Genomic DNA, 24,770 nt, shown 5'->3' with positions numbered 1-24,770 from the left:
GTACGTTTTTTTCCTTTTTCCTTTCTCGCTGTTGGGCTTTATGCAGCTGGATGGCTGGGGGGGGTCTCTCGGCAGCCACTCGCTGCCGGCTGCCCGGCGCTGCCTGGGGGCCTGTGGCTCTTCTGTGGCCCCAGCCCTGCGGCCGCTGCCCCCCCAGCGGCGGACTCCTGTCTGCCTCACACCCCACGGGGGCCCTTCACTCTCCTGCTCTGTCTCCCGAGCACTTCAGCAGCATTTCTGTCTCTCACACATTGGCCCCGGGGCTGCCTTTGGCCATTGGGTGGTTCTCGATGCTGGGCTGTGTTCCTGTGGATTATAATCTGGTCTGTGCTCTGCCCTTCAGTGTCACATGTCTGTGAGAGTTTCAGCACCCGGGGGAGGGGAGGGGCTTTTTTCCAGCTGCGAGGTTGGTGGGGGGTCGACTGGAGGGGGGGCCGAGGTCTGGACGCTGTAGGAGGGAGGGGCTCTGGCATCGCGGGCTCAGGGGTGCTTTGAGGGCGCTGAGGGTTTTCCCTGGTTCCCCCGGTTTCCTTACCCGGAGTTAAGGGGGGAGAAGCCCAGCCCTGGCTGCGGTCGGTGTCTTACGCGCACTGGAGGCGGAGCGGGCACGGGGTCTTCGGGACGCTGGGGCGGGGGGCATCCAGCGGGTCTCAGAAGCCCACTTTCGCACTCGCAGTCTGGCGTCCCGGGGGCTGTACCTCTGCATGCTAGAGTCTGCCTTTTGACTTTCCCTTTAAAGCCAAGAAAGGAGAGAAGAATGGCAAAAGGAAAGAAGGGTTAAGCCGACCCCTCCCTGGTCAGCCGGCTCCCTGCGCCCGCTGCCCTGGGAGAGAGGGGCTGCCGGGTCCATGGGTATCAGCGTCCAGGTCCGGGGCAGGTCACCGCCCCCCGCCGCGACCGCGGGACACGAACGCCGGACGTTGAGGGGAGGGCTGCTGTTGGCCGGGGAGACGGGGAGGAGGCGTGGCCTCGAGGCGGGGCTCCCTGCCTCACTGGCCCGTGCGCTTGGGGAGAGCAGCGGCCTCCTCACCTGTGAAACGTAGAGAGTGATACAGCTCGTCCCGCTGCCCCCTCGCGGACCGGGAGCCTTTCCAGCTAGTTCTTCGCAGCCTTTCCACAGACTGACCGGCCAGCGGCATGGGTGGGGACCGGCCAGCGGCATGGGTGGGGCCCCGGGGCGGGACCGGCGCCAGACCCAGGCCGGGCCTCCTGCTGCCGCTTCTCCAGGTCCCCGTGGGGGGCGGAAACCCACAGCGGGTTCTAGCTGAGAAAATACTCCCAGGCTCATAGAGGCTTTTTAGTCCCAACCTGAGGCTCGGAAAGACTCCCCGCCAGCACTGTTTTCCGAAAATCGTCAATGAAAGTAGGTTTTTTCCTTATGAGGTCGGTAGGGGAAGGAAAAAGGAAGCCCTTACAGCAAGAGCCTCGGGTGAGAAGGCTGGGAGGGGGCGCCTGAAGTGTGACCCTCCGCGTTTCTGTTCTTTCCTCTCTCCGCAGACCCCCTGGCTCCCACGCCGCCCCCTCCGGTAGCAAAAACGCCCAGTGTGCTGGAGGCCTTGAGCCAGCAGAGCAAGCCGGCGCAGCCCGGGCTCCCGCCCAGCAAAGCCCCGCCGCCGCTGCCGCCGCAGCTGCCCAGCCGCCTGCCCCAGAAGAGGCCTGCTCCCGGGTAACGGCCGCTCCTCTGCGTGCCCCTTGGGCCGGGCCAGCTCGGCTGTCCTTGCTTCCCAGGGGCACCAGCCCCGTAACTTCACCTGCTGAGGTTTCTCTGAACGTTTGAAATCTTCCATGTCTCTACTACTGTGACCCCTAAGGTCAAGTGTTACATAACTAAGTGGTTATGCTTCAGGTGTCTAAAAAATAATCAAGAATGTTTAAAATGCAAAAAACTTCATACCGATGTACATCTTATATCCACGTGATGATTTTAGATTTCCGTTCAGTACAGACACCAGGATTTGGGGAGTTAAAGTTCTCAAGACATGAGGCCTCTAGGTCTTATTTGTTGGTCGCTCACAGGGTTATCTCGACTACATGGACCCTCTGTAGTGCAGGACATGTATTTCCTACAAACAAGGACATTCTCCTACATAAACACAGTACAACCAGCAAAATCAGGAAATTAACATGGATGCTACCTTCCAAAACTCAGACTCCAAGTTTATTTAGACACACGTAATACCTAAATACCGTCCTTTACTACAGAGGAATCCAGTTCATGGCTCCCAGTCTGGATCTTTATGGTGGAAAAATGGTTCCTTTTTACTGGAAATGACATTTAGAAGCCAAGATCTGGGTGCTTAGTGTCTTCTTTGCTGTTGGAGTGTCACTGCACTCAGGCCGGCCCTCTGAGTGGTCAGAACTGGGGACACACACACACACACACACACGTGTGTGTGTGGAGAGCCGTTTGTCCCTGGCTTGTCCCCATCTGCCTCTTCTGCCCTCCATCCCCTCCCATCATATGTCAGGCCCCAGTTGTGTGTCTGGCTCTGTGCAGAGAACTGGAATAGGGTTCCTCTCGGCTCATCACAGACATTCTTGTCACTTGTCCTTACTTTGAGAGTTGACAGAACTGGTGTCACACCTTTTGCAGGTGGAAATGCCAACTCACAGAAACACGTTTATCCAGGCCCACCCGGCAAGCCTGAGTTAACAGACCGCTGTCTGCCAGCCCTGGGAGCCCCTTACCTGCGTGTCCCTTCCTGTGGTGCTGGGACGTGCCGGGCCCGGGGTTCAAGGGGCAGGGTGTGCTGAGCCATGTCAGTCACGGTGGTTAATAGGCAGCAGGGGTCACAGAGTACAGAGGCATGGATAACGCGGGCCAGTGGTGCTTGGACAGGTCCTGGCAGAGCCACCAGGGCCCTGGGGTTGATACTGCCCCACCTGACGTAGGAAGAGACCCAGGCCGCGCGGGGAGGGGATGGGGCACATCACGGCTAGAGCTGGTTGGTGGTGCCCAGTTTCCAGCCCAGACCCGGGGCATTGGCAACGGGCTCACATGGGACAGGAGAGCCTCAGGAGGAGCCTGGTTTGGGAGTCGGGAACCTTCGATCTAGCGCTGCCCTCTGGACCTCTCATGCTTCCTTTTTCCAAAAAAAAAAAAAGAGGTAGTTGGATGGCAGGTGATGAAATCAGGTCAACCATTTTCAACTCGAACACAGGTCCTTTAGAAAAGGGAGTGAGGCGGAGCGGTAGCGTGCCTTGCAGGCCTCGGGCACCAGTGAATCTATTTTCCCCTTCTTTGTAGGCCTGACAAGTCAAGCCCACTGATCAACAAAGGCCAGCCAAGAGGACCTGGTAATTATTCCACGTGAAACTGGGCTACTTTCTGCTGGGTCTCGGGGGCAAAGTGGAGGGTGTTTCCAGCTGTGGTGAACCCCGGGGTCAGGCCCACTGTCCTGCCCTGGCAGCCACCCTGCCCTCGCAGAACCTCTGGCGCCCCTGCTCCTGGGCTGCTCTGTCCCACGCCCCGCATTCCTGTCCCCCTCTGCCGATGGGGACGGGGGTGTGGGGGAGCCCTGGCGGGGTCTGGGAGTCATTGGAGGAGGTTATGGCGTCTGCCTCACTCTGTGACACCTGCAGGCCGGCACACTCTAGGGAGGTTGCATGGAAGTCACAAGGTTCTTTGGCCTTTAGGGGACTTTCCCTCAACAGTTAGGAAATCTCAGGCAAGTTGCCTTGTGGCTATGAGAGACGGCGTTTATGTCGTTTCTATCTCATGGTGTTGACTGAGGGGGCATATTGTGAAGTCTGTTCATTTTGGCCCTAAAGCAGTGGATCTCTCTGGGACAGAAACTCTGGGTCCTCTGTCCAACGCCGTGGTCACGCAGCCCCCGGCGCCCATGCCCAGGAAGTCACAGGTGGTAAGCGGACGAGCCCCTTCCTTTCTGCCTCTTTGCCCTGGCCAGGAGCGGGTGGGTTATCGTCCAAGGGCTCAGAGGAAACTCTTCCTCTTGCCCTGGTTGGGGTGGGGGAGGCTTCTTCCTGGGCACCTGGTCCTTCGGATCGGAGCAGGATGCAACCCAGAGCCCATAGCCAGTGGGCTGGGCCCTTCCGGCTCCAGGACAGGCCCCCACGTGCCCACCAGGCACCAGGCCGGCCCGCTCCCTGCTCTCTTCCCTTGGCTGGCCTCCTCCTGGAAGTCCCCCTGCCCCGAGCGCACTGAGCCGCCCATCTTGACACCCGTGGGCTCCCAGGCCTGCGGGCGGCCCTCGGGACCAGTTGGAAGCCAAGTGGCCCGGTTCTCTGCCCTGGAGCAGACGCTTCCCCACCCACTAAGCTGTGAGCCCTCTTCTCCCTGACGCAGACCAGGCTGAAGCCCAAGCGGGTCAAAGCCCTGTACAAATGCGTGGCCGACAACCCCGACGAGCTGACCTTCTCCGAGGGGGACGTGATTGTCGTGGACGGGGAGGAGGACCAGGAGTGGTGGGTGAGTCGGGCCCGGGGGTCTGTTCCCGGGCGGCGCCCACTGTGCCCCGCGCGCCTCAGCTGCCCTTTCCGTGCACCCGCTTCTGAGTGGGGTCCTCCCTCGTCGGGGCAGACGGGCCACGTGGGCTGCAGTTTGCCGAGCGCACCTGAGGGTTTGAGGTGGTGCCTCTGCCCGGCGTTGCAGGCTTGGTAGAGTGGGGCGCAGAGGGAGAGCTGACCCGGAGGGCAGAGACGCTGGGTGTCGGGCTGGGCCTGAAACCAGCTGTGGCATCCGGGTGGGAGCTGGAATGGGATGAGCGTGGCGCTTCCCCTGATGACCCGGAGTGTCCAGCCCCGGCCAGGGTCAGGCTGGGTGACCTTGGGCAAGGTGGTTATGTTGCTAAGCCACAGCCAGTCGTCTGAGAAAGGGCGGTGACACAGCACTGTTGCAGCGACGGGCACGGGGGCCCCCAGGGAGAGGTGGCTGTCATGAACTGGGCAGTCGTGCAAACAGCTCCCGCACACCTGGCAGCGTCTGCCACCTGGGGGCCGCTAACGGCCCAGCTCCAGGGCTTGAGCTCAGATATCAGATGGGTCATGCTTGCCGCCAGGACGCAGCCAGGACTCACGGAGACAGCTCCACTCTCTCAAGGGCGAGGGGTGTTGGTCAGAGTCCCTAGCCAGGCACCCTCCTGGGTGAGCTGTGTGTTCTCTCTCCAGGGCCTTTGTGAACCAACTCGGGGCCTGGCACCGCCTCTGGCATGGCTGGTTCAGGGGTCTTCTTGTGGCCTCTCCCCTCGAGGGTTTCAAGTGCCTGTGGGTCCAGAGCCCCTTCCTCCGTCAGCCTTGCTCCACGCAGCGCAGTCGACGCCGGGGGCGGCAGCTCCTGGTGCCCCTCGGTGCCCGTCCAGGGCTCTGCCCGCCCGCTGCCCACATGGCCCTGAGACAGGTCTGGCCTTCACACTTGTGTACAACCCACCACAAGGATGGGGCTCCAGCCTGACACCAGGCTTAGGCATCTGGAAAACACCTGTTCATTTCAAAAACTGTGGCAAAATCAGAAAGCTATAAAGAAAGTAAATGCTGTCTATAATCTCAGGGTATCCCCCTCACACACACAAAGATGATAATTTAAATTTTGGTGATTTTGTTTTAGATGTTTATTTAACTACTTAATTTACATCGTTGAGATCAGACCTGAGGTATAATTTATATAATTTTCCCAGAGCAAAAGTAAATGGATTTACTGAAGTCTTAAATGCTTTGACTACATTTGGGCCAACTCACATTTGCCACTCTCTGTGACTTGGCAGTGCACAGACTTCTGACATTGTTTCTTCATCCATTTAAAAAAAAAAACAACCAAAAAGGGATGTCGGGGTGGTGGTCTGATCCTGTGCTGCCTGCCCCCCCCCCCCGAGACCACCAGGACTGAGGTGGGGCGTGTGTGCAGACACCGACTCCCCGCGGATAGAAGTCCCTGCGGGTAGTAGGCCGGCACTATTTGAGACGGGAGCGAAAGGAAAAACAGTTTAGATGTTGTACCCAAGTAATTCTTTCCCAGAAGAGATTCTTCCAAACACATCTTTTTTTTTTCCCTCCAAATGCTGTAATGCCCTTCAAAGTTTCCAACATTTGGAATTTGTGTAACAACATAACCTTTTATTCATTTCAGATCGGCCACATCGACGGAGATCCCAGTCGCAAAGGAGCATTTCCCGTGTCATTTGTGCACTTTATTGCTGACTAAATTGCTACTGAACAAAAACACTTCTTTTTAAAGTTATGTCTTGTCTCATTATTGGTACCAAAACTCTTGCCAGATAACCTGTTTCATGAATTGTATTGTAAGGTAGCCCACTTTCTCTAAGGCCACTGTTCTGCTTTAAAAACTCAAAGGCAATTTATATACATCAATGAATTGTTTTTATAATTCGTGTTTTTCATGAAACATTGCTACACTTTTATTAGGAACAACTGAATTTCCAAAAGGTGAACTGAAAAGTTATTTTAACTAAATAATGAAGATTCTGAATCTACAGCAGTAGTTGAACCTAAAAATGTTTTGAGTGTGGGAAAGAAATTCGTCCTGTTTTTCTTGGCCCACTTCTGGGGTTGGTGACCTTCAGCACAATTATTCTTTTTAGGAAGCCAGGAAATTGTTGCTTTCAAAGTCCATAGCCAGCCCCTACTTTCTGCTAAAATGCTTCAGTTCACCTTTAAAGACTTTTTTTTCTTTAAAGATACCTTTAAAGATTTCCTTTGAAACCCACCCAATGTTTATTGGAAATGTATACATAAGCGTTGTACTTTCCAGCCCTGGTGTGTGAGGTTGCAACTATCAGTGTATCCTGCATGTGTGTGTAACCTGTTGTGAACAAGCCTACTTGACCCGACTATAGATGGTTTATTATGGCATATGTCACAGCAGTTAATTCAGTTCCAGATTATATTAACTGCATTTCCTGAATCTGGTTAAAAACTAAGGTTGATGGACTGCGAAACAGTTCTTTAAACTAGTTTCTATGCTTTAGGTGTTCGGGATTTGCCTTCCTGAGCCTCCCGCGTCACACAGCTAGAGTACCGTGGTGCAGACCGACCCCCCCATATTACCACAAGACTTGCTGTTTCCTATCGAGTGTACCACTGCCTTCCCTTTCTAGCCCAAGAGAATGTCCACTCAGTTTAGTGTCTTGTATTTATATAATATACGAACAGGAATGGTAGTTACACTGTCTTGAAATTTAATCTGTCCATTTGTTTGTAATCAAGAGCATATCAGAAATCTGTAGGTCCCAGGTAATAAAATACTCTCAAACATCCCGGTTTTACTATTGAAGTCCATCGTATCATTCTTAAGCTACTGGGGGTGGAGGGATTAGGTTGTATATGATAAAATCAAAAATTCATTAGTTTAATGAACTTGACTATCATACCTCTATTTGGTAATTGTGTAAGACTCATGGTAGGTATATTGGAAATTCTGGCACTCTTTGAGAATAAACAGGCATATGATGACCACTTAGATTTTTACCCAAAGCGAAGGAGCAAATTTAAGAAGAGGCTTGGAAAGCAAGGAGACGGACGATGCTGTTAGTATGTTTGTTATGATGGTACATTTGATTGAAGCAGCCTGTCTTTATTATGCAAGACTCTTGTAAGTACAGAGCTTTTTTTTTTTAATTGCATTGTATTTTTTCATTGTTATAAAGGGAGACAGAATAAACTGGAATGTTTTATGATGTTGTATGGCAATCTGCCTTTCAGAGTTCTGGGAAAAAATGTGTTAGATCTGTAATTAAAGTCTTTTTTTAAAAGCACTACATCTGTTTTCACTAATGGTTAATTTCTGGTTTTGAACCCTTCATTTAGTTAATTCTCTCATAGGTTTAAGAAAGTAAACAGATGTTTTGCACAGTGCACTTCCTATGTATATTTTAATACAACGCTCCCACATCTGTATCTTATAATCAGCCTTTTGACTACTTGGTGCCAGCTGTGTAAGGAATTAAAGTTGATTCTTATCAGCATTTGAACACCAGTCCCGAACTGATATATCAGGTTCACTGGTACATCAATATCTAGGAAATGTTTTTCCAATCTACAATTTGGTGGTGCTGTTGTGCAGTAATTAATACTACTCTTGCCAGAGGAGAAATTATATTAACTTCCCTACTAATATCCTTTCCTAGTTATTTGCTCTTTGCAAATTAAAAAAAAAAAGCAACTGAGAGAAAGGAACACATTGTAGATATCTATTTATATTTAAAGTTTACATGTCATGAACTTAGCTGCAGGATTCTGGCATTTGGCATGCCATTCTCCATCAGATCTGACTTCTAGGGATGGCGACTCAGAAATCTGTCCACAGACTAATGGTTACTGTGTGATCTGTGAAGGGGTGGGCGGGTACCACGGTCCACAGGGTGGATACTGTCTGAGATGTATGATATTCAGTTCATTCACTTGATTACTTCGGTCTAGTTGCAGCGCAACTGTATATACTGTATAACCTAAATCAGTTCTTATTTTCATTGTCCTAATTAGAGCATGTTTAATAAGTTTACTCTTCTTGTTAGCTAGTCCTTTGACTGGAAAAAAATAAAATACTTTTAAATGGACATGGTGTTTTTCATGTTTTTAATCTTTAGTAAAGCACTATATATAAAAACAGTCCTTTTAAAAATACACTAGCCTACTGAACATGAGATTCTTTACAGTGTGTGACTTTTAACGTGAGCAGTAATCTTTGAAGGTTTTATTACTTCTAATTACCCTGAAGATGATTATTGCGGGTTACCAGCATGTCATCCTGACAGTACACTTTTAAAGTTTTCCTCTTTGTGACTTGAGTTGGCAGTGTCACCTGCCGGTGCTGCAGGATAGACGGCCTTGGTCGTCCTCAGAAAGTTCTCCATGTTCATTCATCACCGAGGGCACTTCTGCGACACGTAAAGGTTATTAAGCTTATTTGTGTTTAAAAGCGACAAATGACGTTGCTTTTTTAGTCCCAGTAGGTAGGTAACTTCACTGAGCGTTAACTCACTGTTAAATAAGATACATTTTAATAGAAAAACAAACGACTGGTATTTTATACATTGCGTTTCTTCAGAAAATCCAGAGCCAAGGATCGCTCATGTTTCCAGAATAGTTCAACACCACCGCAGAGTGAAAACAGAACTATTGAGAAAACAGCGGAACTTGCACGTGAAGTCTGCTTCCCCTTGACTGCAGAATTCAGGGTTTCTCAGATGTCAACACAGAGTCAAATGCAGTGGATAAAACTTTGCAGATTGCTTGTGCTTGTTCCTACGTTAAGTGAAAAGATACAGTAAGAGTTCATAAATCGCTTCCCGAAGTAAACGCGACCCTCCTAACGCCTCTCCTAAACCTACACATCACCAGTTTTGGAAAGCCCCAGACACGGCCTGCCTGGGTCACCGTGTTCCTCCGCCCCTCAGGAAGTGCACGCGGTAACACAGGACCCCGTGGCCTTCGGGAGGGAGCCTCACGAGTCAGAACAAGGTATGGAAAGGCGTGGCTCTGCCCTGGAGGACACACCGCTTTCCCTCACCAGCTTTACATCTGCTGGCCTAACAAACAACCTGCAGGAGGTCTGGCCCGGCTGACCTGGGGCCTGATTGATATACTCATTTCTCCTGTTATGCCAGGTGTTTGCTAGGCACATGGCAGAGAGCATCTCTTCAGCCTTTGAAAAGACTAAACAGTCTCTGGTTTTGCCACTTTGTTTGATGAATTATTAGACTAATAACCAAGGAGACTGAAAACCTCACCAGGCTGTGGCACTGGTAAACCCACAGGTTGTATTCTTCGTTGCTCGCATCTGTGGTCTTCAGAGCCAATAAGCTTTTTCCTGCCCCCAGACCATCATCATAACACACCATCCGGATGATTAAATATAGAGCATGCCGATGCAAAACATCCTGCAGGAATCAGGGAGAAGAAAGACCGTGCTATTTTACATGCTTCTCCATTCTTAAAATGCATTTTCCTGTGCAGAATTTATCATGAGGTTTTAAACTGAGCATATCCATCCATGGATCGGGCAGAAGGTAGTTTCACAGATTTTTCACCCAGTTATTGGCTCAGTTATGGGCCAATTTGCCTTTAGGATCATACCTTCCTACTTAAGTTCTAGGAAGATGGAGTGAGATGATCTAAGTTCACGATCCCGTCCTCTATGCCCAGCTTCCAAGCTGATGCCTGCTCTGAATCGGCATGGGGTCCTAAGCTGAAAATGCATTAGGGGACCAGCCGGGGGAGGGGAGGGGAGGGGATTGGCTTGGGCCCTACACACACAGAAGCAAAAGCCCCTATTCATTTACCCTAGGAAATTGGTCACTTTTAAGGCCAGGTGCCAGAAATGTTTACAAGCCAACCACTCTGCAAACAGAAGCAGACCTAACTACAAGAGGGCCCTTCCCAGCCTGAACTCCCCAACACCTAAAACACATTTTCCCCCTTAATTAAATTACTTACATACTGATCTGACGTGGATACTTTTATGCCATACTTGGAAACTCCCATAATAAATTCTTCCTCCAGAGGAACAAAAGGCAACTTTCCATCTTGCTTTAAAGTAAAAATAAATTACATAATATACATTTTAAAAAATTATGTTTCATTCCTAATTCTGATTGGTCAATTTTAGCATCTGGCCATCATAAACCCAAACCCTTTAAAGAATGTGGGGCATACAACAGCCCAGCAGGAATTTCTCTCCAAAGAGGCAGAAGAAATATCCCCCCGACCTGTTTTACAGTCTGCAAATTTGACCAAAACTCAGATCCATGTACCCCATGCTTACTGTTAACCCCAGTTACAAACTGATACTCCTCACAGATCCCAGCGAGGCTTAAATAAATACTTACATTAGAAACATTAGAAAAATGAAGGGCCTTTACTCAAAGTTTATACTCATGTCAGCACATTAAGTGACAGGTAACATGCAGCAAGAGCCATTCTTCTCAGCCGCTTTACATCTTAGCCGGGTGTTGGGTATGTCTGGTATTCCCAGCGCCCCAGGGCTTTGGACAAGTAAACGCTGCTTGAAGAATGGTTACTCGGCTCTCAAAAATATCAGTCAGTATTTTGAGCTATTCAGAACAAGTAAAACAGCACACGATGCCTGATGGTTTCCCTAGCAGATGGTCCAGTTCTATCTGTTAAGTAGCCTAACTTGCCTTCTCTAAAATAAATATGATGTTGCTGGCAATCAGCAGATATTCCATACGGTCAGTGTTTCTGTGGAACCATTTGCCTGCACTAAAGAGATGATGGTAAACGAGCCATGTCCACCTGCCTTAATTCTTGGGTCCTCACATGCAAGAGTAAACTCTTGCCAATCATTTCTCACAGCAGGTTAAATCAATTCCAAGAATCAACAGATGGGCTAATAGCAACGCTATCGTCAATAATAGAATTCTGATAAGCCCCATTTCTGCAGTGATGTGAGAAATTGAGCAGTCCTTGTCAGAATGAAATGCCTAGTGTACTTTTGGGAGAAAACATTATTAGCAATCTTTCAGTAGAATACTTTACTTAGATTAGTTGTTGCTTGCACGTTGGAATGACTTTATATTTCAAACTAAAGGCTGGGATAATTGTGTTTGCCCAGACTACCAACAGTTGTCTGTTAAATGGCAGATTAGATCAGCTGATTTCCCCTGAGACACCGGAGACTTCCTTCACTTTCATGAGGATATGAAACAGTATATTTAAGGATCCCATCTCCATGAGTTAAGAGACTATATACTCTTAATAGTAACCAGCACACTATAAATTGATAAGGGACTCTTTCCATTGCAGTAATATCCCTTTGTTAATGAAAACAAAGACAAGCAATTCCGTCTTCTAGAAACTTGGGAAGCAAGTTACTAACTGTTGACAGTATTAAGTCTTCTGGCTCATCCACTCCCAACTCTGGCAAGGGTACGGACCTTACAATACTTTAGGCGCAAACCTCACACCTTGATTTGTCTTAATGTTCACATTAAATTTTCCTTCGTGGTGATTTATTTTTTTATCTTCTTGACCAGGATATATTTTTGAAACTTACCTCAGTTCTTGTTGGAAACAGGGTATGAATAAATAGATATGGTAGGTCAACACCACTATGAATTAGATTATTCAAAGAGCTAAAACTAGTTCAACGGAGATACAGTAAGACTTGCCAGACTTTTAGAGATAAGCTTGTGGTGTGTACCCAGCCACCGTACTCGGCTCCCCATTTTTTTATTATTATATTTTTTGTGTGTGGTGCACGGGCCTCTCACTGTTGTGGCCTCTCCCATTGCGGAGCACAGGCTCCGGAGGCACAGGCTCAGCGGCCATGGCTCATGGGCCCAGCCGCTCCGCGGCATGTGGGATCTTCCCGGACCGGGGCACGAACCCGTGTCCCCTGCATCGGCAGGCGGACTCTCAACCACTGCGCCACCAGGGAAGCCCTCGGCTCCCCCATTTAAACAAGGGGACTTTTTCAGTCAGCCCCAGAAAAAGTGAAAAGCACTGTGTGAAGGAAGGGACTGTGTCCCTGTGCTCCTCTTCGACTCGGTATCCAAGGTGCCCTGTACCTCCTCTGACCCCAGCGCTCAGTAACAACTAACAGTGATAAAAGCGCGCCTTCAGGAGAAGCAGTGAGGAGACCTGGAAGAGTGCTGTCTTTCTCCAAAGCCATGAGTTCACTCTGGAATCTGAGAAAATTGAACTTTTTTTTTTTTTACCTGGGCGACATCTATATAATTTATCAGGTCTAGTGGCCCTTCGAGACTTTTTCCCTCGGAGAGTTTCAGTTTCTCAATGGCACCAACGTATTTTATTCGAAATTCTGCACAGGTGTCTGAATTACTGTTGCTTTGTCCTAAAGGTGAAAAGAAAAATTGTAAGAGTAAGACTTCAAAAGAAATAGTTGCATTACAGGGTATCCTCAACCTCTCCCCAGGCAGGAAATAGACAGTGTCATCAGAAGTTAACCTTTAATAAAAATTAAAAAATTTTAAATGCAAACTTTTTGATGTCATGGGAAAGAATTAAAAATTTCACTAACCTTTTCCTCAGTGACTCACAATGTACTAAATATATAAAAATCTCAAAAGGAATAAATTATTACTATGCTTCATTTCTTCTTCAAAAAGAGAACTAAATTGTCAATTTGACAATGATTGAGTACCTTTGTAATGCATATGACATTTAATTATTTTTTGGTTTCTTCTCCCTTTTTACCTTTCACTTTTAGCTTTCTTTCCTGATTCAGGAAACCTGATCTACCTCTCCCATTCAGTCAGAAAAGACCAGAAAATTTTTTTTTCAATGTAGATGGAATAATGCCAGACAGGAAGTCCCTTACGAAACAGATGGTAATAGGTGAAGAACTGTGTGTGCCGTAAAATCCAGCCAGTACAGAAGTACCACAAAGGATCTTACAACGTCTGCAATAGTAAAGGAATACCCTGTGGTGACTTTTAGATTATGTTTATGTAATAAAAAGATGCCCACATTTTTAATGTTTTAAAGCATCTGGAAGTAAAGACAATAGACCTTATGCTACTATACTCCCTTTTACATCTTCTCTCCCACTCCTACCACCTTTTATGGACAGAGTCGCCTATGATCCCGAAAGGAAAAGGGGAAGGATTTTATACAAGAAAATGAATGTAGTAGGTTTCCAATTACACACCGGCTAGCAGGTGGGTCAAAAACCACCTTTTGATTTCTGAAGAGCTGCTCCTTTTGGGGGGCTGCATAAATGTTTTCAAGGGCCTATGACAGATGCTCCCCTCGTTACCACATGCTCCTGATGTTAACTTTTTTTAATCAGCAGGACGTTGTCTTACCCCCACGAAGAATGTAATTCCGAAATAATTCACAATCGGCCAGCCCATTTCTTACAAAGCTATTTTGACACTTCTAAACTGTCACCACGAAGTTTTCCACAAGTTTTTGCTCCACGACCATTAAGAGCAGTTTCCTCCAAGGCAGCGGCTTTCACCACCCACCCGCCACCCCAACCTGCGTTCCACCAGATCTTGGACCATTTCTGGCAGAGCAGAGGAAGAAAACCCCAAATACTCAAGGACTCCCTGTGCTACTCTGGCAGAACTGCACAAGCGTCAGTTAGCAGCCTTCGCCAAAATGATCCGCCCTCCGTACCTGAGCTCTTGGTGGAATCGGTATCGAGGCTCGCCACGGTGCTGGATCGCGAGAGCCCCCCAAGGCTGGAGTCTACAGACTGAGAAATAACAACAGAAAAACCGTAAATGCAATTAGAAGCACTATCTTCTCTCAAGTTCTCTACCAAACGTTCAAATGACTTATTAGAGTTGAATTAACACATATAAAATCAGGTCAATTATTCAGGTAGATCGACTTGACAGATTTTTCTAAAGACAAATTCCTTAGCAAACTTCCAGAAAAGCAGACAGTCCCAACTGCTCTTGCCATCACACAATATTGGATAAACGTGAGGTCAACACTCCCAGTTTAAATGAGAGCCACTACCTGTATCTCCTTATAAGATACCTGATATTCATGTCATATGTGAAAACCTACACCTTGCTTTTGTAATATTTCCAAAGAACCCCAAAAGAACCCTGTGCAGAAAGCAGGCAGGGAGTTAATATTATCCTGTTTAGTCAATGAGCGGAGAGACACAGACAGGTGAAGTGATTTACCCAAGGTTACATCTAGTAAATACCCTAGATCTCTAATCTACGTCTCCTAATTCTCACCCCAGCATCTGCAATGACTCCAGCTACTACCTGGCCTACAACAGGTAAACACAGGCCGACTGGTGGACCAGAGCATAACTGCAATGTGAATTACAAAGAAAAACCAACAAACCTGTTAAGCAAAATTTAATGAATCATACATGTTAATATAGTTTGTTCTACAGCATCATACTCTCATTTTTTAGAAATAACAGTAAAAACTTCTGATTAAACAAATCACTTATTGGGAATTCTCTGGTGGTCCAGTGGTTTGAACTTGGCACTCTCACTGACGGGGCCCAGATTCAATCCCTGGTTGGGGTACTAAGATCCCACAAGCTGCACAGCTCGGCCAAAAAAGAAAAAAAATCACTTTTTTACACTTCAAATCAAAATTAAATTTTAAAAGTACACTCAAAATTTTCGATGTTTAAGAAGTGAATCAAGGTGAATGCAAAAATGTATCAAGCCTTACTGCTTCCCTTTCTTAATAACAGCACTTCTTGGAATGTAAACTAAGAGCAGAGCCGTATGCACACGGAAGTTCAACATCATGTGTGGTTCTGACAAATCGGAAAAAAACCTAACTACTCAAAGGGTGACGGAAGGGGAGTTGGAATTAAGATGCCGTTACGAAGTCAGGCTGGCTTCTGGGAAGCGTGTGACAGAGTGAGGTTCTGTGCTTCAAATTACCCCTCCGCACGGGAAAAGCAACCAGGTTGTCAGAACCTAACAACCCTCAGAACAGAAGAACAGGAAGGGAGAAACTGGCCTAGTTTCTGAGGTTCCGAATCGTAACGGCAGACGCTTACATCATCCTGGCACACAAATCTGAGTCCCAGCACCCTGCTTAGGAACCGCACGAGGCTCGCCATCACTCGGGGTAAGACCTCCCTCTGGGCCCGCGGCCCTCCTGCACCTCTCTGGCCCTGCCTCCGCCACCTGCCCGGGGCAGCAGGTCCTTCAGGAATCAGAAACCGCGCTCTGGTCCTACTCTGCGAGCCGCAGGTCAGCACATCTCCCTTTATCCACTTTCTGATCTAGAAAACAGGAAGCTGGGCCTGATTCCCAGGCTGAGGTCCTCACACTTAGGTAACAGCGGGTGGGTCTCAGCTAGCTGCAGGAGTTCCGAAACCTGACAGGAAAACGGTCAGTTTTCCCATTTAAGACTGCACAGGACTGCTAAAAGGTCAGGTTTTGGTGCTTTTGGCTACGTGCTGACAGCTCAGTGACGACACCGCTGCCCTTGCCTGCTGGAAACTCCCGAAGGGCAGTGGTGCGTGTGTCCGTCCCTGGGCGTGGCCGTCGTCACCCAGGGCGCTGCCCACAGGCTGGTGAGAGGCACCCCGGAGGTGGGCACCCGTGCGTGTGGGCCGAGGGCTCCTCTCCTGCCTCACCCAGTCCTGGCACTGGGCACCGAGAGCTCACAAGGGTGGAGAATGACTTAAACAGGCTCTCTAGTCCTAGTCTAGCGGACCCAGTGGACCAGGACTTGGGACTCGAAGGGTCCCACACACTCACACCAGGGCATTTTCCTCACTATCCAACTAACTCACCGTGACTAAACAGAATTATAATTTGCACACACACCTCAAGCCCTAGAATTCAAGACATCCAGCTCCCTGAGTGCCTGCAATTCCTGTCATATAAACAATTTAAAAATCAGCGTTTCAATGAGACCGTTCGGAAGTCCCAATCCCTCCAGGTTAGCGGAGTTAAGAACTCCAGAAAATCTACCAAAACAAAATAAAATTAAATCAAGCGCACAATGCGTGTCGAGTGCAAAAAAATGAATGTGAAAAACCTCTAGTTTGAAGAACATCAGCAGGTCTGCCGGGGTTAGTACCCTTCACGCAGCATCGGTTAGAAGAAACAAAATTCTCACCACTTAACGACTGCGGCCTCCACGCCATCACCCCTACCTTGCTCTTAGTACTGATTTCACTACTCTGGGAGCTGCTACTGCTGTGTCGCTTCTTCCCTTTCCGAAACATCTTCCACCATAGCTCGATCCAGAGGCATGCCCCCTGGAAGAACAAGCGTTGGTTAGGTACATTGAGAAAAGCAACTTTAAATCCCTTTACACGTAATAGGAATAAAAATAAATAAAAACCATCAATTCCTCCCAGTTCCACGGCGTATTCCTTTTACTTGAAACATAAATATTTTCCGTTGACCACAAAATGTGGGTATTATTCTTTTTCATTCTTATTCTCTTTTTGAATCACAAGATTCTAACCCAATAAACCAAAAAGGTAGGAACCTTCTTGGCATCTCTGGAGGTGTGAAAAGCACTGTTCAGAAGTAACATCTAGTTCTCAATATATTCAAGTGCCTGCCTTCCCTTTAACCAACTCAAGACGTTAGTAAAATATGTGACATATCAGTTTATCAACCACGTCACTGTCTCCGGTTCCTGTTCTGTGAATGGCAGGGCTAAGAACGGAAGGCGCTGACACATCTCGGAAATGTGCATTTTTCTTGAAGTCTCCAACTATCTTTAAGTAAAGGCTGACATGAAAACCTTGCCAGGTGCTACCTCTCATCTCGTTCCAGTAAGGCCAGGGAAGGAGGTGACCTTAAGTTTCCCAGAGTCAGGCTTATGTATCTCTTTTTTCTCCTTGCACATTTCATAGGAGCACATATATTATACTTCGAAAATTACAAACTAGCCTGCATAATGTTTCATAGTTCAAGTACTTCCAAACACACTGTCTCAATTTATCCTCACAGCAACCTGGTGACACAGATGTTCTCTGAGGGTCTCTGCTGGAGCTCTAGGCCCCCCATCAGGGGGCTTACAGAAGACAGGTTAGAATCTGCATTCTGTAGACAAGGGAACTGTGACCCATCTTTCAGGAGGATTTATGAATACAAGAACCTAACAAATGTTTCCTAAAGGTTGGTTCTACAGAGGGAACAAGGGAACCTGCTCACTACAGAATCGAACACTATCTTATCGTCTTCAAACGTTCAACAGACAGCAGTCTGCACAGATAGCGTCCTTTCATTCCGACATGGTGAATTCTTGTCAGAAAAACAAGGGACCTGATGAAGGAAAAGAATGAGTAAATCACGGGGTGGTCAATGCATGCCCCTCTCCAACACACAGTTTCTCCCATTGAATCTGGAGGGCCACCCCCGCCAAATCCACTCACTAGCATCTGACCTTAGGCCACTGACCCAAAACTCGACTCCTGAGCCCAAGCTTTTTAATCAGCCCCATCAGCCAACTTATTTCTATATCTCTGCTTCATTTGTGGAGTAACGAGAACATGTGATTCATTCATTCGTTCCTGAGTAGGCAGTGAGCACCTACCAGGTGCTGGGGATACACCAGTGAATAAGACAGAAAAAGCCCCTGACCTCAGGGAGCTCATTTTTAGAGGGAGTAGACAGACCAACAGGGAAACCAAATATAAAACACATTATTTGGAAACAATAATTGCTACGAGGGGAACTAAAGCAACTTAAGGAGATAGTGATCAAAGGAAGGGGGGACGATTTTAGACAGAAAAAGATGTTCTGAGGAAGCGAGAGTTAAGCCCTGAGGGAAGGAGGGGGCAGCCGTGAACGTGGAGGAGAAGCTCCGAGAGTGGACGTCCTTCTGACGCACAGACCGGTGAGAGGCCAATATGACTAAGAATAGGAGGAGGAGGGAAAGTGACAGGAGGGAAAGAGCCACAGGAGACCTTGCAGGCCACAGCGAGAGCTGGGGTTTTGTTCTGGGTTTCACAGGAAGACTCAGAGGGTTTTAAAAAAGCAGTCAGGTGATACAATCAGATTTCTGTTTTAGAAAGATGACTGGCTGCTGGGTAGGGAACTAGTTGCACAGGACAAGAGTAAAAAGAGGGGGCCTACTTAGAAGGCTTCCGTGGATAATTCGTTGCAAACGATAGCCCTGCCATCACAGGATACTTCTCGGTTAGAAAGAGAAGGCAAGAGGGCCTCAAGGTGTGCACAGAACTGGGTTAACCTGGCAGCATAACATACCATAATTGATGGGCTAGAAGGTCAGTGTATAGCATATTTAAGCACATTATATTTTAAGTACATATAAGTACTATATATATATAGAAATAACAATTTTAAATATGATTTTTTAAAATTTGATAGTATTGTCATGAAATCCTGAAGCATCTCTTCAAATCCCTGGAATACTAGAACGATTCGAAAATCACTACTTAATAAGGGCTTTGCAACTCCTTAAGACTTTCTTTCCATCATCAATCTAGGAGCTGAAGGGGAAATGCATTTACAAAAACCTTTGATATCTGCCACTATTTTGATGCATGTTCTTAATTAAGCAAGTCATTCTTGTCTCTAAATTATTCGTGCATAAAAATGAGACCGAAGATACTGTCACTTGGGTGTTCCACAGACTCATCAAAGGCCAAAAGGCCAAACCAGAGCCCATCCTCTTCCCCTCCACAGCAGCCCCTCTCCTCTCCCTTTCAATAAATTCCATTATTTCTGGTAGAAACCAGGAAATCACCGACTCCTCTCTGTCCTCCAGCCCTCACATCCAGCCAAGTCCAAGATGCACTGATTACCCCACCTGAAGAGTTCCCTCATCCATGTCTCTAAACAGGGCCTGCATCATCCTAGACTATGGCTATACAGAAACACTTTTTCATTATGTGATGAAAGCAATGGACCCTTAACCCATAAAAATGCACAAAGTCTGGAATACAATGTAAGGAATTCACAAGCCATCAGGAGATATTTCAAGGGTGAGGGACCTTGTCCTGAGACAGACTGGGACCTGGGACACTTTGCTGCAGTGACTGCAAGTGGACAAACGTCTTCTCGAGTAACAGATACAAAGAAACTATAAAGGAACTAAAAATAACTGCGTGTATGCACGTGCAGTTGGGGCAAATTCTGGACAACAAAACACAAAAAGACCAAAAAAACCCCAACTACCACTTCTGAAGAGCAGAGAGCCAAAGCAGGGTCCTGCGCGTGCCCCCTGCGCTCAACACCGCCAGGGGGTGGGCAAAACACCTCAGCCGCCCCTCTGCCCGACCCCTGGACACACCCCTACCCTCACCCCATGTAAGGAACGAGCTCGCCCGCCTCCCACCGCTCTGGCCCCTTTTGGCGGGGAGGAGCGAGCAAGGGAACCTGTTACTTGTTTTCGCTCCCCTCCTGCAGCTGCAGGAGCCCCAGTCAAGCCCTGCCTGAATTTCTGGACTGGCCTCTTATCCATTTCTACTGATTGGGAAGGCCAAGAACCCTGGTCGGTATCAGTCCCAGCTGGACTCCTTGCCGCTTCAATTCTGTCATCAAGCTCCAGCTGAAATGATTTCTTTAAAACTCAAGTCAGATGCCATTTAACCTGCTTCAAATCTTTTGTTGCCTCCTCAAAGTTAGAGACTGAAGTCAGGCTCTTTGCCAGGACACGCAAGGTCCTCCATGACCGGGCTCGTGTGGACCCCTAGTCTCATCGTCCACAACCAGTTTCACACTCAATTAATCTGTAAGGAATGCATGCAAACTGGCTTGCGGTTCTCAGCATGCACTCAGCTCCCTGTTTCCACACTTTGCTCCTGCCATTCCCTCTGCTTAGAATGCTCTTCCACCTTCTATTTATTTGGCTAACCAGTCACCTTCCAAGACTCAGTTCAGGCTTCTCTTCTAGAAAGCCTCAGGTTGGGCAACGGGATGGGTCTTCCACAGCTTGAGTTTATACCCTGATCTCAGCATTAGTTAGCTACTGTCTACTCGTAACTATCTCACTCAGAACTGTGAGCTCATCAAAGACCAGGGCTAGGTCAGCTCTGTATATCCGATGCCTGCTACAGCCTGGCAGAGGCCATGCTTAATGAACCGGAGAACCTTCTTGTGAGATAACATCCAGATGACAACTCCCACGTCCTGAGCACCTACCATCTGCCACCCAGTGCCAGGTGATATATTTTATACACTCACATACACACACACCCTTATGCCATCTGTGTATACCTCTGACCCTCTCCACTGACCAGCAAGGTTGCAGTATTACAGCCCCTTTCCAATGAGGCAGCCAAAGTGCAAAGTTGATGAAGCAGCTTGCCCAAGGCCACCATGGGGCCAAGTTTGGAACCTTGGTAGAGTTGGCTCCAAAGCTCTTTCCACACCCCGCCCAGCTCCTGTCGGGAGCGCCTGCCACGTGCCGGTGACAGTAAACAAAACAGACGCAACCCCGGACCCGCGCTGCGGGGAAACAGCCACGACGCGTGGAGGAACCAACAGGATCCCGCACAAAAAGTGAACGGTCTCCATCGCCCCTCAAATCAGAGCCTGACATGAGGAACGTGGGGAGCAGCCCCGTGGATGCTCTCACTCCATCACCCTTCCGACCGGACCCAGACACACGCCACACCCGTCGTCACCGGAGCTGCAGTCCCACCCCAGACAGGAATCGGCACCGGGGCACTGCCTCCTCCCGCAGGCCCGGGCCCGCTCCTCGGCTCCCGCCGCCGGCCCCGCGCCGCCTCGGGGCCTGGGTCCCCCACCCAGGGAAGGCGGGTCCCGGTGGAGACCGTGGCCCCCGCGGCCCCACCCATCCGCCCCGCCGCGAGCCTCCCCACCGGAGCCGCCCTCGGGACCCGCGTTCCCGGCCAGGCTCAGCCCAAGCGCGGCGAGGGCCGGGCTCTCACCTCAACGCCGACTGCGGTCGGGGTCAGACACCCACAGCCTAGGCAGCCCGAGCCGCGGCAGCCACTCCGTGTCAAAAGCCAGCGCCCGCTTTTCGAGGCCCGTGGCACCGCCCGCCGGGCCTCGCCTCCGAAGCCTCGCGCAGGCGCAGCCCTGACCCCGCCCCGGGTGCCCGGACCGACCCCTTGCTCTACAACCGGAAGTTGGAGGGAGGAGCCTAGGGTGGCTGACGCCCGGGCGCCGGAAGTTGTGCTCTCGGTGGACGGCGACCATCCTTGTGGGTTCCCTGTGGCTGCTCTTCCAATTTAGAAAGCCTCCCGCAACCTGTTCCTCGTCCCCGTTTGCAGATGTCTGCGATTCCCGCAGAAGAGAGTGACCAGCTGCTGATCCGACCCCTGTAAGGGACCAGCGAGAGGGAATGAAGCCACGGGTTGTGAGGCGAGGAGGGTACCCGGGTGGTTGGGCTCTTCAGTCGGCCCTTGGTCCCTTGGTCCGCAGTTGCGGGCCAGGCCTCCGGATGCAGGGCTTTGGAGAACTGTGGATAGGAAGGGGCCTGCTCGGTTTCATGGGATTTTGCTTTTTCCAAGGGAGGAGAGTATGTGGAGTTGGGGGCCGGGAAAGAAGGTCTGTGGGGCCGCTGGGCGCTTTCTTGTTCGCCAAAGAGTAGCAGGCTCTGAGGGAACCGGTGACGCCGAGCATGGCAGGATGAGAGGAGGACCTGGATAAGGCTGTGGCAGTGCGAGGAAGAACTAACCTGTTACCTCCAGAACTTGGTATTTGCCAAGATGGGAAAGGAAGTAAATTAGGGACTCGCTGTGAGCTCCATTCAGAGCTCCAACTCTGGGAGAATAAGGAGGGAAGAAAAAGCCGAGGTGTTAAGGACAAAATCTCAGCCCCTGACTGACCAGGAGAGGGCTGGCCTTTCACTGGAAATGGCCTTCTGTCAGAGAAGCACCTTACAGATCTGGAATGCTGCTTAGAAAGGGAAATATAAATGTGGAGGAACTTATTCTGTAAGTGAGCAGCTAGAATCCACAAACATGCTCACTGTTAGAAATGAGTCAGCACCACATGAACACGTGCCTTTTTCAAAAGACAGAAATATTTCCTTTACATGTTCATTTAGTAAGGACTCCTTGAGCACCTGCTGGGGACGTGCCCCAAGTTTGCCGCTGCTCAGTTCACACCTGTCCTCTCTTACTGTGCTCAGCAAACACTGAGCAAGTGTCAAGGCCACACTGGACACTAGGGATACAAATAAGACGGAGGGCTGAGTTAACTGGATTCACCGTTTTGGAGGGAGCTGCAGCGCCGCATGAAAAGTACCGGAAAGATAGTTTGGAGGAATAGCAGACTATCACTTTGGAGTCAGACCTGAAGTCCTATCTGTACACTATCGATTGCTAGGACAGCAACCTCACTGAACCCATGTCCTCCTGTGGAAATAGTATAGCAGTACTTAACTGTGCAGAGTAAAGCTCACGGTAGGTGCTCAGTCAATGGTGACTACTGTAAGAGTACAGATAGGCGTTGCACTAAGGCCGTGAGAGTGCAAAAGGGATTTCCAGCAGAGAGGAGAATGCCACCTCATGCATCCTGGAAATTATGATACGAGCTGAGGCCTAAAGAATGAGTAGGAATTAAAGACAGCTGAAGTGTGGGCAAGGATGCTCCAGGCCGAGGAAGTGGCACGTGTGAAAACGAGAGGGCTCTGTTTGTGGCCAGTCTCCCCATGGCTGCGGCTAGAAGATTAGCAGATGAGATGGTAGAGGCTGTCAGGGTCCAGCTTATGAAGGACATTGTGTAAGGATTTGGGGTCTTTATCACCAGTTATAGAAAGCCAAGGAAGGATCTTAAGCAAGGATGGGATGTGATGGAAATTATGTTTTAGGAAGATCGAAGATGCTCCTGGCAGCAGTGTAGCAAATGAATAAAAGGGTGGAACAAGGGACTTCCCTGGCGGTCCAGCGGTTAAGACTCCAAGCTTCCACGGCAGGGGACACAGGCTCCAACCCTGGTTGGAGGAGCTAAGATCCCGCATGCCGCGTGATACGGCCAAAAAAAAAAAAAAATAGGGTGGATAAAGTGGAGAGAATCCAGTGGGATGAATTGAAATAAACCAAGTGATGAAGCAGTGAGAGCTTGGAATGAGTGAAATGAGCAGCAGTGGATTGGACAGAGAGAGGTTTAAGACAGTAAAGAAGTGAAATCTTCAGAACTTTGTAACCGATCAGATGTATTGTAAGGGGCCGTTGTTGGGGGAAAGGCAGTGTAGAGAGGAGTGTTAGGATGACACGGACTCCTAGGTAGGACAGCTGGTAAGTGGTTGTGTTATTCACTCCAGGAGTACAGGAGATGGGGCAGGTCTGGAGTAAATTTGGGAGTTTTATTGTTTTAAACAGCCTTATTGAGATTGAATTCACATCAGCACACTCATTTAAAGTGTACAGTTCAATGGGTTTTAATATATACAGTTTTACAACTATCACCACTGTCTAATTCCAGAACATTTTCATCATTCCGAAAAGAAGGCCTTATATATCCATTTACCTCCAACTTCCCCAGCCCTAGGCCACTACTAATCTACTTTCCATTTCTACAGATTATCTTCTTTTGGACATTTCATATAAATGGGTTACAATATGTAACCTTTTGTTACCGCCTTCTTTCACTTAGCATAATGTTTCCAAGGTTCATAATTTGGGAGTTTTTACTCATTCAATAGGTATTTCTTTCATTCTTTTTTTTTTTTTCCTGGCCATGCTGTGGCTTGTGGGATCTTAGTTCCCCGACCAGAGATTGCACCCATGCCCTCAGTAGTGAAAGCACAGAGTCCTAACCACTGGACTACGAGGAAATTCCCACAATAGGTATTTCTTGAGGTTTACTGCGTGTCAGGCAGTGTAGCTAGCTATACATCGGTGAATGAAATAGACAACGTCTCTGCTGTTATGGAACTCTCATTTTAATAGTTAGAAAAACCATAAAGAAGTAGATACAATAACTTCATGTAGTTTTAAGTGTTATTATAGAATGTTGTGAAGGGCAGATGAGGGGGTGACATTTGAACTGAGACCCAAATGATACACAGGAGCCAATTATGTCAATATCTGAGGGCAGAGCATTCCAGAAAGAAAGAAGAACAAGGGCAAGGGACCTGAGGTGTAAACTTGTTTGGCATGTTTGAATATAAGGTGCCTGTGGATGTCCCGGGAGAGATGCCAACGCCAGGTGACTGACTGTTAGAGGTCTGGAATTCAGGAGGACAATCTGGCTACAGATACAAATTTGGAAGGTCCTCAGCATGTTAAAAATGTGACAATGAAGATCAGGAAGACTGAGAAGACGACCAAGGAGAGAACCCTTGGAATAACGGCATTTGACGGATGGGCAGAGGCAGCTGAGCAAAGGAAACTAAGGTGGAAAACCAGTAGGACAGGATGAAAGTGTGAAGTCAGTGAAACCAAGCTCGGAGAGGGACGGAGCAGGAGGGAT

At 48.6% G+C, this 24,770-nt stretch overlaps 3 protein-coding genes across 8 annotated transcripts in view; 2 read left to right on the top strand and 1 right to left on the bottom strand.

The window, feature by feature from the left end:
* Nucleotides 1-8,528, top strand: part of ASAP2 (ArfGAP with SH3 domain, ankyrin repeat and PH domain 2) — a 156,151-nt gene extending 147,623 nt beyond the window's left edge. For 3 of the 5 annotated variants that reach the window (XM_027113850.1, XM_027113847.1, XM_027113852.1), the window contains 5 exons: nt 1,498-1,666; nt 3,248-3,297; nt 3,772-3,863; nt 4,307-4,429; nt 6,083-8,528. In XM_027113850.1, coding sequence (XP_026969651.1) covers nt 1,498-1,666; nt 3,248-3,297; nt 3,772-3,863; nt 4,307-4,429; nt 6,083-6,157 — 509 coding nt within the window. In that variant the 3' untranslated portion in view covers nt 6,158-8,528. The remainder of the gene's footprint in view (nt 1-1,497; nt 1,667-3,247; nt 3,298-3,771; nt 3,864-4,306; nt 4,430-6,082) is intronic. The other 2 variants (XM_027113851.1, XM_027113848.1) reach the window with 1 other exon arrangement.
* A 2-nt stretch (nt 8,529-8,530) lies between these two features.
* Nucleotides 8,531-21,406, bottom strand: ITGB1BP1 (integrin subunit beta 1 binding protein 1). Its single transcript, XM_027113853.1, has 7 exons — nt 21,278-21,406; nt 16,556-16,660; nt 14,077-14,155; nt 12,651-12,787; nt 10,408-10,500; nt 9,702-9,851; nt 8,531-9,216 (listed from the first exon to the last, which is right to left on the bottom strand). Exons 2-7 carry the CDS (start codon nt 16,625-16,627, stop codon nt 9,145-9,147), a joined length of 603 nt encoding a protein of 200 aa, XP_026969654.1. The 5' UTR covers nt 16,628-16,660; nt 21,278-21,406; the 3' UTR covers nt 8,531-9,144.
* Nucleotides 21,407-21,522: 116 nt separating this feature from the next.
* CPSF3 (cleavage and polyadenylation specific factor 3) overlaps nt 21,523-24,770 on the top strand; it is a 43,951-nt gene continuing 40,703 nt past the window's right edge. Inside the window, exon 1 of one of the 2 annotated variants that reach the window (XM_027113843.1) lies at nt 21,523-21,672. In XM_027113843.1, coding sequence (XP_026969644.1) covers nt 21,623-21,672 — 50 coding nt within the window. In that variant the 5' untranslated portion in view covers nt 21,523-21,622. Of the gene's footprint in view, nt 21,714-24,770 lie in introns of both variants that reach the window. The other variant, XM_027113844.1, reaches the window with a different exon arrangement.

The sequence above is a fragment of the Aethalodelphis obliquidens genome, unplaced genomic scaffold, assembly GCF_003676395.1.
Source record: "Aethalodelphis obliquidens isolate GAN/ISIS:26980383/991018 unplaced genomic scaffold, ASM367639v1 scaffold12, whole genome shotgun sequence".
Taxonomy (NCBI): domain Eukaryota; kingdom Metazoa; phylum Chordata; class Mammalia; order Artiodactyla; family Delphinidae; genus Aethalodelphis; species Aethalodelphis obliquidens.
This window is presented reverse-complemented; position numbering and strand designations above follow the sequence as displayed.

Excerpts from the sequence above, each read along its gene's own strand:
- ITGB1BP1 (XM_027113853.1), bottom strand. The coding sequence starts at position 16,627 with ATGTTTCGGAAAGGGAAGAAGCGACACAGCAGTAGCAGCTCCCAGAGT. Across the intron at positions 10,501-12,650 it reads ATTATATAGATGTCGCCCAG|CAAGATGGAAAGTTGCCTTT; the intron begins GTAAAAAAAAAA and ends TTTACTTTAAAG. Across the intron at positions 9,217-9,701 it reads TTTACCAGTGCCACAGCCTG|GAACAAGCACAAGCAATCTG; the intron begins GTGAGGTTTTCA and ends CACTTAACGTAG.